The following is a 17,042-nucleotide window of genomic DNA, read 5'->3' on the forward strand; positions in this document are numbered from 1 at the left end:
TGTTGCATGCAATGTATAAAGCAAAGCATTTGTTTTGCTAAGTTATGTGTGAACTAATGTGGATAAACCAAACTATTATTGCAGTTCTGGTACAATCAGCACTCCAGCCTTTTGTTTCTGATGATAACAGAGTCTATTGTTAGAATGCTGATTTTGTAACATTTCAACATAAGGCAGTTACTCATAAAAGCAGCTGTGTGGCCGTCGAATTACCCCTTCTAGGGACCAAAATAAAACCAGAAGCTGTCTACTGTTTGTTGTTGACTTCTGGGTAAAATTCTAAGATTAGTAAAAGAGATGAAGTTAAACATGATGTAGCTCTCTGATTCCAGTTGAGTTACCCCTAAAATAAACATTGATAGGTGGTGTTGGGATGGATTTATTAATTCATTATAAAATTAAGCCAATTTCCAGGGCAACAGAACATTGCTGTTACTCCATATGTCTATTTTCATTGCTATGAATAATAATAGTTTGGTGTTTTGCATACTGTATGTAAAGGAATATTGAGCTAAATCTAAAAAGAAAGGTTTAGTTGAATATGTTAGTTTGTTTATATTTCTAACAATTTTGATGTTTTTCCCCTTGTTCTAATGATGACCTTGGTGAATTCTGACCCCCTACTCCCAGGTCCCTCAGGTTAGCCCCGTAACTCCAAAATAATAACTTTGCATGAAAATGAATGTATTACTTCTGTAGTGTCTAAATGTAGATATGCAGAGTCATTTTTCAGACACACCTTTTAATTTGTGGTGGGAAAGAAATGCTCAGAGTTGGCTTTCAGCCACCTCCTCCATGTTCTTTTGGGACTGACACTGGAAGGACACTGGCTCTGCCCATGGTGGAAGACCTTGTGGGTCTAGATTTGCAAGGCTTTTATAAAGTGTCCCCAGCTGTGAAACTTGTTTTAGCTTTTCTTTTTTTTTTTCCCCTCAGCGCAGCTGGAAACAATATATTCTGGTTTTCAGCTTTTTTTAAAAAAGCACATTGCACTGTCCTCCCATGCCTTGCTGTATAATTGTGTGTTGCAGCTTGGGCAAGTGACAGTACTCATTTTTGTAGCACCTGCTACTCTCAAGTGACTGAAATAAATTAGATGCTTCTTTTATACCAACAGTATCTGTAGGAAAATTTATATAGACTAACAGTGATGCTTTAGATTCCCAACTTAGAGCCTTGTAAGTTTTCAGTGCAGAGAAATCCTTATTTCCATTGTTTTGCTTCACCAGCCCATTTAGAGGAAATGAGGAAAGTTCTTCCTTTCACAAGTATTTAATGAAAATAAAGCTCACAGCCCTGCCCTCCCTGGCACTAGGGCAGTGGGACAGAATTGGTGAGAACACAGTCGTTTCCAGAAGTTTATTGTAAGTTTTGTGTATCAGCATGGAGCACAAACTGGCACTTGGGAAGATTTTAACATCTGTGTCTAGACTGAAAATGACTTGGTATATCTATTTAATAATAATGATGTCTTTAGGTTTTGCTATGATGACTTTCAGGAAGCAAAGAACTGTCATGAAAATTCAATAAAGGAATACATTTTTGTTTTCAGCCTGCTGTCCTAAGCACCATGAGGTAGCAAATGTGGTAGCCCCTGATGTTTGAATCCTATTTTTATGCAGCCATGTAAAAAAAGGGAATGTGGCTTTACCTTTTAATTTAACTGTGGTCACCCAAGCAGTAACCACACTTCCAAAGAGAGCTGCCATCATGGGGTGCTGAGAGGAACTGAGTGATTGCATCGCATTTTGTTCCACCCTGACTGTGATCAGCCAGAATTCAGTGATGAACACACGTAGGACTGATTTATAAATCATAGCAAAACTTATCTATCAGTGAAATATAGTTTATAAGTACTTAACAGTAACAATGATATGTCCACGTCATTATTTTTAACAAGTGTATTACAGTTAGTATTTAAAATAATTTACCAAATATGTAAGAAATAGTGCTATGAGGTAAATGTGATGTGTATTTATTGTCGTTTTTAGCTGCAAATTGCATGGTGATATATTTAAATCATTTCACTGACATGAAATATGCAAGTGGCACAGGAGCTAAAATAATATATTAACTTAGGAGCATGGTAGGGACAACCAGCTTATCTTTTGAAAGAGGACATTTAAATCATTTTTCTAAGATGTTATCACATGCCGTTCTCCATATAACCTTAAGCAGGTAAATTAGCATCTTGGAATATTTTTTCTCAAGACAAAATAATGCCAACAGTAAAGGCAACAAATTCTAAATTTGCAAGTTCTGCTGTATTTTTGCTTACAGCATTTGCAGCCCTGTTGATCCATGTCAATTCTGCTTAGTTTTAAAGAGGGTGTAAGCCTACTTTTCAGTCCTGGAATTGTATTCACAGATAGTTGAGGCTCATACGTGATTAGTGGTGATAAGTCCTTCCGCTAGTCACATTTCCCCCCTATCCAAAGCAGAATTTTCCACAAGAGTAAGTTGTAATTCACAATTTACCTATTTGTCAAGCTCCAGGCCCTGTGAGGCTAAATGTTGTCAGTGAAATGGTTACATAGTCCAAACCCTGTTGTGAGCAGGACTAACCAGTTATAGGCCTTAGCTGTAATGTTAAAGCAATAACACATTCTCTAGTGAAGCTTTAAGTTTGCTATTAAATGAAGTGTCAAATTAGTTTCAGTAGAGCCTAGTCACCAGAATAACTTGTATCTGAAAATACCTGTGTTTGTGTATTCATGTGTGGTTTTATGCATGCGTGTGGATTATACTGTAAATACAAAATATGCTGGTGAAATGGGTTGTTGTGCAGTGTATTTGCTGTCATCTGTACTATTTCTAACTAGTAATCTTGTTTTGTACTGTGTGATGTCTGACCCTTCTAACATCGATCATTGGGCTTTGGTGAACTCTGATCCTTCCAGGTCCTCCAGGTTAGACTCTTAACTCGGGCAATTTGTTTTACTGCAATGCACTTGATGTAAGAGAAACAGATGTTTTCCTGTAATTCTGTGATTGTCTTTTTAAGGGCTGTGGTTACCCTGCGGACCGTATGTGTTTGATTAGCATGCCCCAGATGGTAACCTGGTATTATTATGCATGTATAAAAGAGCAAAATGAATACGAAAAATCCTTGCATGATGGGATGTTTTCTGTAGCTGAAACTGCTACAGGGTATGTGTGAAATCTGGTACAAAATTGCTGTTGATTTTAAAAGGGAAGGAATTCTATACTCAAATTTGCATGCAGAAATACAAATCCTCAAATTTATCCATTGAGGATGTCAAAGGAGATGTTAAGTTATTCAAGGTTGCAGGAGAATGAAAATTCAGCACACTGATAAATGTTAGATTTGTACTACAGGAGAGACTGTCATAGCACTGTCCTGAAAAGAAATCCTTTTGTTAATCCAGTTACGAGATCTAACTTGTAAAATGTTATAAGCTGTTGCTGCACTTGCTTATGGTTTATTTTGTCACAAATTAATACTGGTTACCTTCCATTTAGATGGTGGGACAAAGGTGGAGGTCTCATCTTTCAGTTCTCCAGATATCAAAGTTTCTTTTATAGCTACTGCTTTGCTTTGGATTAAGGTGGCTATAGGAAAGGCAAAATATTTAAAGACCAGTCCAGTTTTTCTATTAGATTTGCACAGTGTAATTCTACTAAAGATAAAAAAGTCAGTTGGAGGGAGAGTTATTCAACATAAGGAAGGTTCTGCAAATCAGGTTGTTAATGTAGGCAAGGCAGAATGATGAGCTTCCTGCTGCCCAGCAGTCAGGAGACAGTACATGTGTGCTCCTTAATAGGTATGTCAAATTGTGACAAAAAAGCAGCCGTGTTTTACAGTCTTGAGGCTAGCTTACAAAAGGAATTCAGGCTGTTAAGAAGCACTTAAGATGTGGGGAATGTAATGCAGGTCAGCAGAGGGGATATTTGTACCATCTAATTTTGGGTTTCTTGGCTCCCAGTAAAGACACTGGGTCTGGTCACCAGTAAGCTGCTGATGCAGGTGAGCTGCACTGCCTTCTGGAAAGACCTGCTTCATCAGCTAGATAAGGAGCCTTGGTTCCTGATTTGGGTAGTGCAAATAATTCCTCTATTTGTTTTCTTTCATTTACTCTGAATTTAGCATTGAAATAGAGCTGGGAAATGAAACCAAAATATCTTTCTTTTTAGTTTCTTTTGGTTTTGTTTTTTTTTTTTTTAAAACACTGAAGGCACAAACTTGGTGGAGAATGATTGATACATACTGATATGTGCATATTTGTTCTGCAATGTTAAGGTCCACCAGGCCCAGAAGGTCCACGAGGGCCACCAGGCAGTGGAGGACTTAAAGGGGAAAAAGGGAACCCAGGTCCACCTGGCCCACCTGGCCTGACAGGTCCAAAGGGAGACCGAGGACCACCCGGACGCCAGGTAGGAAAAGAAATGGAGTTTTCCTCTAGTTAATTTTTAAATCCAATAAAAATGGAATATATTTGGGTGGAACCTGCAGTTTAACATAATAAAATAAAAGCCAAAATGTGGTAGCTAACACCCTGCCTCTTCCTTAGTTATCCCCCAGTATCTGGGCAGGGTGTCCCTGCTATATTCCCATGGGAGCTGGAGCTGTCAGTTCAGCCTCGTGTTCCCATTCTCACTGACAGCCCCCTGTGGCCTCAGTCCTCCACAGCCCCCAGTGTGCTTGATTGTCCCCAGCCACCTGTTCCATTCTGGTTCTCTGGAATTGCTGAGATGGGGAAATAACATGAGGTTCTTCTCTCCAGGGGGATCCTGGTCGTCCAGGTCTGAATGGAATGAAGGGCGACCCTGGGGTTCCAGGCGTTCCAGGATTCCCAGGTATTTCACGGGGTATTCCCAGGCATTTAACCAGCATTTCAAGTGAAAACCTCCAGACACAGTAACAGCCTGTTTAGGCCATTCCTGCAGCAGATTTTGTAAAACAGCATGTTCTTTCACTGAGTGACTGTGTGAATTTGATGTTTCAGGTATGAAGGGTCCCACTGGACCTGCAGGACCCGCTGGCCTCACGGGCAGCCAGGGACTGCCCGGCCCACCAGGTAGGAGTCCTGGGTAGTGACACTGTCACTTTTGCTCCCCATCAGTGGAATTTGTTACAGGGATGTAGGACTGAGTTGGTCTCAGCCAGAAGTCAAAGTAAAGCGAGCAAGCTCTTCAACACAATTCCAAGCTGTACTTTTTAGCCCCTACAAGTAATTTTAATATATTCTATACTATGTAGCCAGTCTACATAGATTAATTCCTGTGAGAGGGGTCCTTAGAGGGGGTCACCAAGAGCACTTTTTTGTCCTGTATATACATTTATTTTTTTGCAGTGATGGAGCTCTTGGCTTCTAATTTTGAAATAAAGAAACTGTTTCTAATGCTGTGTCCCACCTTGGTTTATCTAATACTAATCCTCTTTCTCTCAGGTCCACCAGGTTTACCAGGTACCATTGGACGAAGCATTGTTGTCAAAGGTGATCCTGGTCCCCCGGGTCCTCCAGGACAGCCTGGGTCCAAAGGGCCACCTGGATTGCCAGGGCCACAGGGATTGCCAGGTATGCTCCAAGGTGGCTGCAGAAGAAATGACCAGAAGTGTATCTGAGTGCAGGTGGCAGTGCCAGTGACATGGCACTGGCTGCAAAGATGAGTTACTGAGCTCAGCAAGAGGCAAGAGAGAAATTCAGGTTAATAGATAAATGCAGGCTTAATAGATAATAGAAAAGCACTGGATTCTACCATGTACATCTGGTTTAGTGGGCTGTTCTTGTCTCATGTATCAGAAAGAAGCAACAGCTGAGTCACTGACTACTTAAAGATTTCTGTAGTGAGATTTCAAGAGCTTTTATTTCAGTTATGCTATTGTGTATTCTAGGTCCAATTGGTCTCCCTGGTGACCCAGGGAGAGATGGACTTCCTGGTTTTGATGGTCCAGCAGGACGTAAAGGAGAGAGAGGCCTTCCAGGCCAACCAGGTATGGTGTTTATCCTATGAGGATTCACTGGAAAAAGAGACTCCCATTTCTGTATGGAGGCTAATACTGGGAAGTAAGATCTTTGTTTCATGGGAATAATGATAAAATCGTAATTTTAGGATTTTCTTAATGCAAAAATATTACAAACAGCTGAACATACTTTGATTTGGAACATTCTCAGCATCAACACATTGCTGGTCATTGCTGAATAACATTGTTAAGTGCTTTATCTCAAACTCAATGGCATCCTCTTTGCAGCACAGATGATGCAGAGGAGATAACGAAGATTGTAGGAAACCGAAGAGAGATTAGTAAAATAATTCCTATTTTGCATGGAAATTACGAATGGGGAAAAACAGACTTCATAAAAGAGTTTCACCAAAGTCAGAGATTGGGCTACCACGTAGCTATTGCTTAAACCACTGAACTAGGATTTGAGAAATCAGACTGGGCACTGGGACAGTTTTCTAAAGGGGATAGATATTAAGTAGCTCTCTAGTGCAACTTGTGAGAAAAAGTATTAGAATTTAAACAGTTCAAAAGAAACAAAAATCCACAACACCTCTTTTTCTTTTTTTCTCTGAGCAGCTCTATGAAATGTTAGCATTATCTTAGTGAAAAAATGTAAATAATGACTGCAGAGTAATACAGTCTAAATATCTGTAGTTACATTTCCTGATATTGCTGTTCAAGAACAGCCTTTTCTGATACACTTCTCAGTCATTTGACTCATTTTTGCTCACATTCAAGGCTGTTCTAGCTTATTTCCCCTTTTAGTAACCTATTCCAAAACTGGCAGCAACTTTTCTATTCATTTTGATGGGCTTTGGCTCAGGAGTTACCACAGCATGCCCTGGAGTGAGAATTGTCCCTGCTTCTGGCTCTGCCATTTATTTTGTGATCTTGAGCAAGATGTTTCAACATTATCTTAAGCTGCACATGCAGATATGTTTTGGAAATGGAAAGCTGACTGAAGTCATTCCAGTGGCTGTCATGTCCTCTGCAGTTATCATAGTGCCTGACAGCTCTGAGAGTATTTAACTTCACAATACCCCTACAACACAGAGAAGTGCCACTGTTACAACCACCTATGACAATCTCCCTGATTCAACCAAGCTTAAATGAAAAAAAAAAATTCAGGAAGACAGTGTTAGCAAATATCAGGTGCCCTAACTCACAAGCACTCCATCACAAGACCAACATGTTGGTCCTAAAAGAGGAAGCAATGGTGTTAATCAATACTGTTTGTTGTGTTTCTCTCGTGTGAACAGGTTCACGAGGAATACAAGGACCTCCTGGTCCTGATGGCTTACAAGGCCCACCTGGTCCTCCTGGAACAGCTTCTGTTGCTCACGGATTCCTTATAACTCGGCACAGCCAGACCACGGATACACCCCTATGTCCACAGGGAACATCAAGAATATATGATGGATTCTCTCTTCTGTATGTGCAAGGAAATGAGAGAGCACATGGCCAGGATTTGGGTGAGATAGTCTGTGTGCTCTGTCTTTGAGAGGAAACATGTTGTAGCTGCTTCTTCAATGCTTGGGTTCTATGAAGACACAACAGTCTTGGAGATTTCTTAGATGAGGATGGGGATTGCATACTAAGATCTGCTGTCTCCAGAGGATGCACATTGTAATTCAGGATGAAAGAATGTAAACCAAAATAAAGAAGTGACATTTTTCCCCCCATGTGACAATCTGATATCACTTGCTGTGCACTCACAGGAGGAGAGGAAGGATCCAAAAGTACTGTTCTCAAAGAACTGCTATAAAAAGCAATGAAGTGAAAACTTTGATGTCTTGTATGTCTTACTCTGTAGGTACTGCTGGGAGCTGTCTTAGACGTTTCAGCACCATGCCCTTCATGTTCTGCAACATCAACAATGTTTGTAACTTTGCATCAAGGAATGACTATTCCTACTGGCTGTCGACACCGGAGCCGATGCCGATGAGCATGGAGCCACTGACTGGGCAAAGCATCCAGCCATTCATCAGCCGGTGAGGCACAGCAGGCTGTCAGGTCTCTTAATATCTGGATAAATAGCACAGCTTATCCATGTGTTTCCAACATGCAGGTTGGGTATTAAATGATGAATCTGTCATGTTTTATTCTGGGAGAGACTAGAAAAATAGCTTGTTTTAAAGTATTCAAAATAGCTTGTTTTAAAGTATTCATTGTCTTCAGAGGTTTGTCTCCCTGCAGCAGTGATAACAAGAGGCCGAAACGCTGTGCGAGCTGTCCTCAACCAAGCAAGCTCTGTAGTCACCATGGACAGGAAAAAGAACATGGGAGCCATGGCTTTAGGATTAAGGCGCTCACTTGGGGACTTTAAGCTTCCAGTTTTTGTTTCAGGAACTGCTTCAGTATTTTACCCAATGTAATAAAAATACAGAGAGATTTTGAGTTCCAAAATACTCTTACTGCAGTTACAAAATATGTGAGAAGTAGAAGTCTAGATTAATAGGAGAGCCTCTCACAGGCGAGTTTTGTTCCCTTTCTCAGTGTAAGAATTATTAAGAAAACATACTGCTATTGTATTTTAACATCACATGTTTCTCTGGTACTTCCCCTGTGTCCAGATGTGTTGTGTGTGAAGCTCCTGCTATGGTGATAGCTGTGCACAGTCAGACCATTCAGATCCCTTCATGTCCTGCAGGCTGGGACTCCCTCTGGATTGGTTACTCTTTCATGATGGTAAGAACTGCCTCCTAATCCAGAAGCAGGTACTGCCCACCTGTGTCCTCAGCTGCTTTAGGACACTGATAAGAACTGCAACGGTTGTCATTTAAAAGCTTTTTACCTTCAGTCACTAGCCAAGGTAGCCAAGATTGACAGGGTTTTCCAGTACACAGATCCCAGTGTCACTGACATTTCTGGAGGTGTCTGACACCACACTATCTCTGCCAAGAATGAGCTCTTCAGTAGTTGACTACTGTGCTATTCAATTTTTAACACCTAAGATCCGTGTTTGTGTCTTTCTTTCCTCCACTAGCACACCAGTGCTGGAGCAGAGGGCTCTGGACAGGCCTTGGCATCACCTGGATCCTGTCTGGAAGAATTCCGCTCAGCACCATTCATCGAATGCCATGGTCGGGGCACCTGTAATTATTATGCCAATTCATACAGTTTCTGGCTGGCAACTGTAGAGGTGTCAGAAATGTTCAGGTAAGAAAACCTGTTTCTTGTCTATTGCTTTATTCCAGAATGAACTCTTTGGCAACTGAATTTATTCCAAAGATCAAAAGAGATTTGTTTACAGGGGTATAGGGAAATAGTTTAGCTTGTTTCCCCCCTCGCAACCAGTTTTTCAAGTGTTTCTTTGGTAAGCCTTTAATATTATGTAAAAACTTGCTAGGGCACATTCTGTTTTGCAAGGAGTCAGATTCTTTCTGTGTCAATTTTATTCACATTTTGTTGTAGTACCTCCTCTGAAAGTAGTCCTACTGTGTTTACTATATTCGGAGCACAAAAGAACAATTTTGGGTTTTTTCTTGCCAAACCTTTCAATAAACTCAAATATGTGGAAAGGTAGTTCACAGATATACAAGGGATAGGAGTGAAGGGCATGTGAAGGGCAAGATCAACTCTACTTAAACCTTTTAAGGCAGAGGTTCATATAACTTGTTTTTTAAAATCTTGTATGAAGGAGGTTTCCCACCCTCCATGGCCAGCATTTTTTTCCACACTTTGCAGAAGGAAACAGGATGACATTTTGGCTGCAAGGAAGCCAGTGGCCATTCTATCCTCAGCTTCTCTGTAGTCAGCATTTCAGCTGGAGTCTCTTAACTCCTCCAACTTTTTCCCTTTCAAGTTGAGTACCAAAATAATTTCTTTTTTGAAAAATCATCTCCTTTCATAGAATAAATAGCTACTGCCCTGTTTGTGTGCTGATAAAAAACTTAGTATTCCCACTGCCACCTAATTGAAAAGTGTAGCTTTGTGGCACAGGGCTGGCACTATGCTCTGAGCAGTGTGGCCCCTAAGCTGTTTTTGTGCAACACCTACAATCAGGGTACTTGATGTGATAATTCGTCACTCTTCAGTTTTCTGGGCAGTTGATTATTGGTAATTCACCTGTGAAAACTTCCTATTAGTAACTGCCATGCACCCTTGAGATTTGTCTCTACCATTTTCTCCCTCCCATAAAAATAACTTCCTTCTTCATTCTATTTTTTTAAAGAAACTTTTAAGCATTTGACTTATTTGAGTACACACATATTACACTAATTATATTAATCTCCCATCTTGTTACCCTTTCAAAATAAAAAAGCTACCACTTAAATATAGCTCTGACTGTAGCAGTACTTTTTATGTGTTCTTAAAGTACCCTTCAACCAAGCAACCCAAAAGCCAGAAACAGACCCCAGAAATAGTCTCAAATGTACAAAATTCACCTTCCTCTGTTTGTGTTTGTGCTCCATCACCTGCCAGCCTGAAGCAGGTGCTTAGCATACCTTGGGGACACTGAGACACTGACACAACTGAACATCTGTCACCTGGGGACAGACAGAACCATCACTCTTAAGAAAAACCTCTCCAATTCAGGATTCATTCCCTGCTCACATACTTAAGTGTTACATGAAACTGTGAATTAAGTAGAAGTTAAAATGAACTGTAACAAAGAAAAAGCTAATCCAACCTTTCCTTTGTGTCCTCCTTTCCAACCAGCAAACCTCAGTCAGAGACACTGAAAGCTGGAGACTTGAGGACGCGTATTAGTCGTTGTCAAGTTTGCATGAAGAAGACGTAACGTCTTGGAGAATGTTTTATAAAACAGTTGAAAATTCCTAAGATGCACTGTCTTCCAGCTGCAACAATGGTGCTACTGTGCAGAAAGAAAAGAAAAAACAAATCCAAACTGTTTTAACCATGCAAATTCAAGTGTACCTCACTCATGTGCCAAACTAAGAGTTGTTCAGTACATATTTGACAACAGGACTAAGATGAAAGAATTGACCTCTTGGAAACGGAAAAGAACACTCGAGGTTCACAAAGGATCGGAAGATGAAAAACTTTCATTTCTCTCCCTGTACCAAAATGGCACCTTTTTGATCAACCAAGAGAATAGAGAAGAACACAACACACTGAGTATGTTTCAAATAACAAGACTGCAGTTTCGAAAAACATTTTTCATGGTGCTACTAACCCTACTGTATCCCAGGTTTTTAATATTAAATTTTAAGCTTATTTCTCTTTGTAAGTAATGAAATGTGTATATTATGTAAACACCTTTTTAATCTAAACTTTCAGTCATTTATAAACAAACCAGACTGATATAAAAATCCTTATGTCTAAAATTAAAAGATAAGACAGTATTTTATTATGAAACTTGGGGTACAGAGAGAATTTACCCCTTTTATGCCAACTTACTCATTTAATTTTCATTTCATTCCTCAGTTGCCAACCTGATCTATTTGGGGAATGCACAGTTATTCTGAAGTAATTTTGATCAGGGTTTTAAATGTTGTACACCATGCTATCAGTGGTTTTATTTGTGCTTAGAAATCCCAATCCACTTTAAAAGGGGTTTTTTATCTTGTGAAAATATGTGAAATTATTAGCCATATTCTATATCCTTCTTTTAAGAATACAAGTCACATTCACATTTTAGTAATCAGTTTGGTTTAACCAAACCTGTCCTTTGGGAATATCCAGTTACCAAAGCATTTAGGATGATGCTTACGTGAAACTTCAACTCTGAAGTGGTGTCATATGTTTTATCCAAAATAGTATAAATGCTAAGAAACCGGAATAAAATAAAGCATAAGCTGGTGGAAACCTTCCTATTTACAAATTAATCTTTTAATCTTATGTGAATTTATACACATCCACAATGTATTCACAGTATACAGCAACTCTTGTGTATGTATAGTTCACATAAGGCCTTGAAAGATGGTGCATGCAGTCTTTCTGATGTCAGTTTGTAAGAATCCTCCTGTGTATGTCTAAAGAGTGTCACTACTTGTGCAATAGCTGAAAAGTGATCACTTTTGTATGCATGACTGTTCAGCTTCTATGGTCAGAGCGTTTCATTTACCCTCGTGTATAAACAGCTCCCTGACAATGCAGGACTCTGTCAAGTGACAATACTTTAACATTTTTGTTGTATATTGCCACCTCGACTATCAATACAACCTAACTTGTGAATTACCGTACTGCTCTATACAGGTGATGTGTATTTGTTTATTGAATACTGTTAAGTAATTTATCTGCTAATGGCTGTTCGTTCTTACCTTCCAGTTATCCCTGTAAACACGGAGCGTTCGACATCTCCTTGTTTTATGCACATTTGACAAAAGACATAGGACTGGTGACTAAGCAGGTGGCAGAGATATACAATGAGATTGGTGCTGATTTCAAAAGCTTTCAACTAAGTATGAAACTGAAGTTCTTTAGTTTAAAGTGCAAAATATTAATAGCTTTGTCTTTTTTCCATTAGCTGCAGTTATATATGTTGGTAGAGAGTGGGCAATTCAGCAACGTGCATCTTTCAGCTCAGTTTAGTTTGGTTTGCTGATGCATATAGTAATAAACTGAACCTGCTGCTACCTCCAAGTCAGGAACTTGTTACCAAAGCAGAAATAAAATAGTAAGTCTCTTCATGTAAACACAAGCCCTTATCTTATTGCTGGCTCTGCAGAAGTCTAAAATGAACATAGCGGCCAATCCGTAGCCCCAAAAAAGCAGAAGAATGGATGCTAAGGCCAAGGAGCTCTCAAAGGAAAGGGCTCTCCCAGCCTTCCCTACCATGACCCCTTCTTGTGTTTACCAGCACAAAGTGTTCAGACGTGGGGACATGGGATAGATTGGACCATGTTTATTCTAGCATTCTTGTAAGATCTGGGCTTCTCTTGCAGCATGTAAAACCAAGACAAGGGATCCCTTTCCAGGCTACAGTAGAGAGCACCCAGACCTGCTGGTCTTGTGGCAGCTTCAGGGCCCAAAGCTGTGAGATGACCACAGAAAAGTAAAGTGGAAAGCAGCTGCGCTTTTGAGAGTTCCATTCTGTTCTGGCCCTGACCTGGACAAGAGTCCTGAACCTTAATCAGCTTCAGGCTCAGAATTCCAAAGGAATTTTACTTAGAGAAAAGTTGTCTGGAGAGGAAGGAACATCTTTTAACTTGAGATCTGCAGCAGAGATTCAGGAGATGTTGGGTTAATTCCCACCACACCTTCTGTGCCTTAGAGCAGGTAAATCACTTGACCTGTGTTGGATCGGAGTTACTGATCTATAAAAGAAAATATGGTTATTATTCTCTCCTGCTTCCTGATGCTTAGACTGTAAGCTCCTTGGGGCAGAGACATTGAGGGGGGCTCAAATGTTGGTTGGGGCCTCTAGGTGCTATCCATCACTATATAAACATTAAACTACAGGTAAAAGTTTGTGTTTGCAGCTTTATTATTAAAAAAGGAAAACACTGTGTCCTGGGGTGATGCTGTGAAGCCGCTTTATTCCTTAACCCTCCACTCAATGCCCGAGGGGCAGTTGAACGGTTCAGCCCAAGGGCTCAGGGGGTCTTGGCAGGGCCCAGGAGGGAGTGTGCCGGGAGCACTGTGCTGCTTTTTGGTTTCCTTTGTGTTTCAGCTAGCTGGGAAAAGGTTCTGTTGGGTTTTTTTTCTTGTTCTTTTTTCCCTTTCCTTCCCCTTGCCTCACTGCCTCCCTTCCTTTTGGTCCGGGGAGCCTGTGGGGGCAGCCCCGGCGGGCCCATGGGGTGGCCCCCGCTGGTCTGAGTCCACGTGTCTGTTCCCTCTCTGGGAATTTGCTGTACTTTGAGGGGTTTTTTTAATCCTGTTCTACCCTATTTTGTTCCTGTGTTAATAAACAGTTTGGTTTCTTTTTCCCGCTTTCACTCCCTGTGACCCATTTGTCTCACTGACGGAGGAAAAGGGGAGGAACACTCATTCTGGAGTGTTTCCTCCTTGAAGTTTTGTCTCGAAGACCAAGACAAATTCGGCGCCCAATGTGTGGCATGTGAAAGTGGAAAAAAACCAAAACATTTTGGTTTGAATTACTTTTGTATTGAGGTACAGCAGTAAGATCATGCTGTTTGATTTAATAATTCTTCTGTGGAACTTAGCTATGAGTACATGTCCACAGCTATGGGCAGTTAGGTCCCTGGCTTACACTTTTTATAAGTCAGGAATAAGAATCAGGACTGCCATTTTGATATGCCTGGTGTTGGGGATTTCTCAAAGTTTGATGAAGTAATGGAAACCATTGAGAATGTGTATGTCATACTGTTTTTCCATTCTGGCCTTGGTAGTTTCCTTTTGGAATGTATTAGTAATTACACTCAGTTTGTTAGGGGAAAAGCAGGGGATGATAATTCCCAGCCCTTCATCTCCCTCTTCCCCTTCAGATCTGGCATGTCACCTTTTGAAGGTGTCCAGTTTCCCCTGGCTGTCAAAGATGCCACCTTATTATTTTATCTAGCAGGGTTCCTCTATGTAGTCTCTAGCTTGTCTAAAATAAGGGCTGAGATTTCCAGAGGGGTTGCCCAGACACCTGCCCCAGTTGTGGAAAATCCTAAGTGGTGTGGGGTATGGGAGGACATAGGCTAGACCCTGAAGCACTTTTCTGACCCAGTAGCCTGGAACTTTCCCCCTGAACAAATTCAGAATCCAGCTGAGGTGGGGAAGTATCTGAAGGAAAGCTGCAATAACAGTGATGAAAAGGAAAAGGCTCATTGCCATGTGCTGGGTCCTGGCTAAATGCTTACCGCATGCTGCGAGATACTGTAGGGCAGCAGATACAGCCAGAGGAGCAGGAGAATAAGCCAGCAGACACCCCAATCACTCCAGGTGCAGCTAAAGCAGATGGGGAGCCTAAACCACCACCACTTGCCCCTGTCCAGAGAAAGAAACACAAAGCCAAATCCATTCGCCCACTGGATGATGATGGGCAGCCAGGACCTTCACAGCCAGCAGAGGAATTGGAACCTGAAATCATCACTGAGTCCCTGTCCATAGAGAGCTTTCTTGTAATCGCTGAGGAAGGATTACACCCAACAGCCTGATGAAACTATATTGAGTTGGATGGTCTGAATCTGGGATCCTGCCGGTGATGGTACAATTCTGGATGGCACTGAAGCGAGGCATTTGGGGTCTCTGTCATGTGATTTAAGTATCAACCAAGGGATGACAAGGGGGGCCTGAAGCTCTCAGTCTCTGGACACGGCTCTTAAGAAGTGTGAAGGAAAGATATCTGTGCCGGGAAGATCTCCAGCTGCAGCTAAACCCCTGGAAAACCACGGAACAAGGGATTCAATGCCTGAGAGAACTGGCAGTGATAGGGATCACATTCTCAGATAAAAGGTGCACCAGTGATGCGGCTGAAACTTGCACGACATGCACCACCAGAACACACCCCTGCTTTGGCAATGATGACGTCGAATGACGGGGATGAGACAGTGAGTTCTATGGTGAGGAGGCTCCGGGCGTATGCAGACACAGTGCATGGCCCAACACAAGCAAGAATTGCAGCTGTGGAAAAGAGTCTGTCAGAGACCATACAGAAGATGGAAGGTAGGATGGACAAGAGTCATCAGAAGCTCAGGAAGGAGCGGAAAGACGGCCTTCTCCAAATCACATCAGTGCAGACCAGAGGCCCTGTTACCAGAAGCAGATGTCCCACGGCTAGGGAGAGAGGGTACACCCCAAGAGCTGAACTATGGTTCTTCCTGTGTGACAGTGGGGAAGACATGAGGAGGTGGGATGGAAAACCAACTTCTGTCCCAGCAGCACCGGTGCGTGAATTGAAGGATGGTAAGGCTGAGAGAGGGAGTTCCACCAGAAGGGAAGTAGCAAGAGTTTCGAATGATAACCAGGACTAGAGGGGCCCTGCCTCTAGCCAGGGAGAGACCAGGGAAAATCACGTCTTTTGGACAGTGTGGGCCTGATGGCCTGGCACATCAGAACCACAAAAATACGAAGCCTTGGTTGACCCGGGCACGCAGTGCACCTTGATTCCATCAAGACACATGGGGACAGAACCAGTTTCTATTTCTGGAGCGACAGGGGCATCGGAGCAGTTAACACTGCTTGAAGCCAATGGGAGCCTAACTGGAAACCAGTGGAAAAAACATCCTATTGTGACTGGCCATGGGGCCCCGTGTATTCTGGGCATAGATTTTCCTCAGAGTGGGTATTTCAAAGACCCGAAGGGACTCAGGTGGGCATTTGGGATTGCTGCTGTGGAGACAGAGGGCATTAGGCAATTGAACACCCTACCTGGGCTGACTGAGAATCCTTCTGCAGTTGGGCTTCTGAAGGGAGAAGAGCAACGAGTGCCAATTGCCACCTCGACAGTGCACCGCCGGCAGTATTGGACAAATCGAGATGCTGTGATCCCCATCCACAAGATGATCCGTGAGCTGGAGAGCCAAGGGGTGATCAGCAAGACCCACTCACCCTTCAACAGCCCCATCTGGCCTGTGTGCAAGTCTGACGGGGAATGGAGATTGACTGTGGACTACCGTGCCCTGAATGAAGTGACTCCACCATTGAGCGCTGCTGTGCCGGACATGTTGGAGCTCCAGTACGAGCTGGAGTCCAAAGCAGCGAAGTGGTCGCCACTATTGACATTGCCAATGCATTCTTCTCCATTCCTCTGGCAGCAGAGTGCAGGCCTCAGTTTGCCTTCACCTGGAGGAGTGTGCAGTACACCTGGAACAAACTGCACTGGCAAAGGGTGAGGCTCCAGAACATCTGCAGTACATTGATGACATCATTGTATGGGGGAACACAGCATCGGAGGTATTTGGGAAAGGAGTGAAGATCATCTAGACTCTCCAGGAAGCCTGCTTTGCCATCAAAAAGAACAAAAGTCAAGGGATCTGCCCGAGAGATCCAATTCCTGGGGGTGAAGTGGCAAGACGGACGACGTCAGATCCCCACCGAGGTCGTCAATAAAATCATCGCAATGTCTCCACAAACCAACAAAAAAGAAACACAAGCTTTCCCAGGTGCCATAGGCTTTTGGAGGATGCACATTCCTGAATATAGCCAAATTGTGAGCCCTCTCTATCTGGTTACCTGTAAGGAGAACAATTTCCACTGGGGCCCTGAACAACAGCAAGCC

The 17,042-nt window shown here is 42.2% G+C and overlaps 1 protein-coding gene across 5 annotated transcripts in view; it reads left to right on the top strand.

Annotated features, from left to right (window-relative positions):
- The window catches only part of COL4A5 (collagen type IV alpha 5 chain), an 80,953-nt gene extending 67,568 nt beyond the window's left edge, over positions 1-13,385 (top strand). For 2 of the 5 annotated variants that reach the window (XM_032123787.1, XM_032123788.1), the window contains 12 exons: positions 631-639; positions 2,901-2,909; positions 4,262-4,395; positions 4,746-4,818; positions 4,968-5,039; positions 5,412-5,540; positions 5,858-5,956; positions 7,228-7,440; positions 7,782-7,959; positions 8,542-8,656; positions 8,955-9,127; positions 10,631-13,385. In XM_032123787.1, the coding sequence (XP_031979678.1) occupies positions 631-639; positions 2,901-2,909; positions 4,262-4,395; positions 4,746-4,818; positions 4,968-5,039; positions 5,412-5,540; positions 5,858-5,956; positions 7,228-7,440; positions 7,782-7,959; positions 8,542-8,656; positions 8,955-9,127; positions 10,631-10,712 (1,286 nt within the window). In that variant the 3' untranslated portion in view covers positions 10,713-13,385. The remainder of the gene's footprint in view (positions 1-630; positions 640-2,900; positions 2,910-4,261; positions 4,396-4,745; positions 4,819-4,967; positions 5,040-5,411; positions 5,541-5,857; positions 5,957-7,227; positions 7,441-7,781; positions 7,960-8,541; positions 8,657-8,954; positions 9,128-10,630) is intronic. The other 3 variants (XM_032123791.1, XM_032123792.1, XM_032123790.1) reach the window with 2 other exon arrangements.
- Positions 13,386-17,042: the final 3,657 nt, after the last annotated feature.

The sequence above is a fragment of the Corvus moneduloides genome, chromosome 14 (genome assembly GCF_009650955.1).
Source record: "Corvus moneduloides isolate bCorMon1 chromosome 14, bCorMon1.pri, whole genome shotgun sequence".
NCBI classification, from domain to species: domain Eukaryota; kingdom Metazoa; phylum Chordata; class Aves; order Passeriformes; family Corvidae; genus Corvus; species Corvus moneduloides.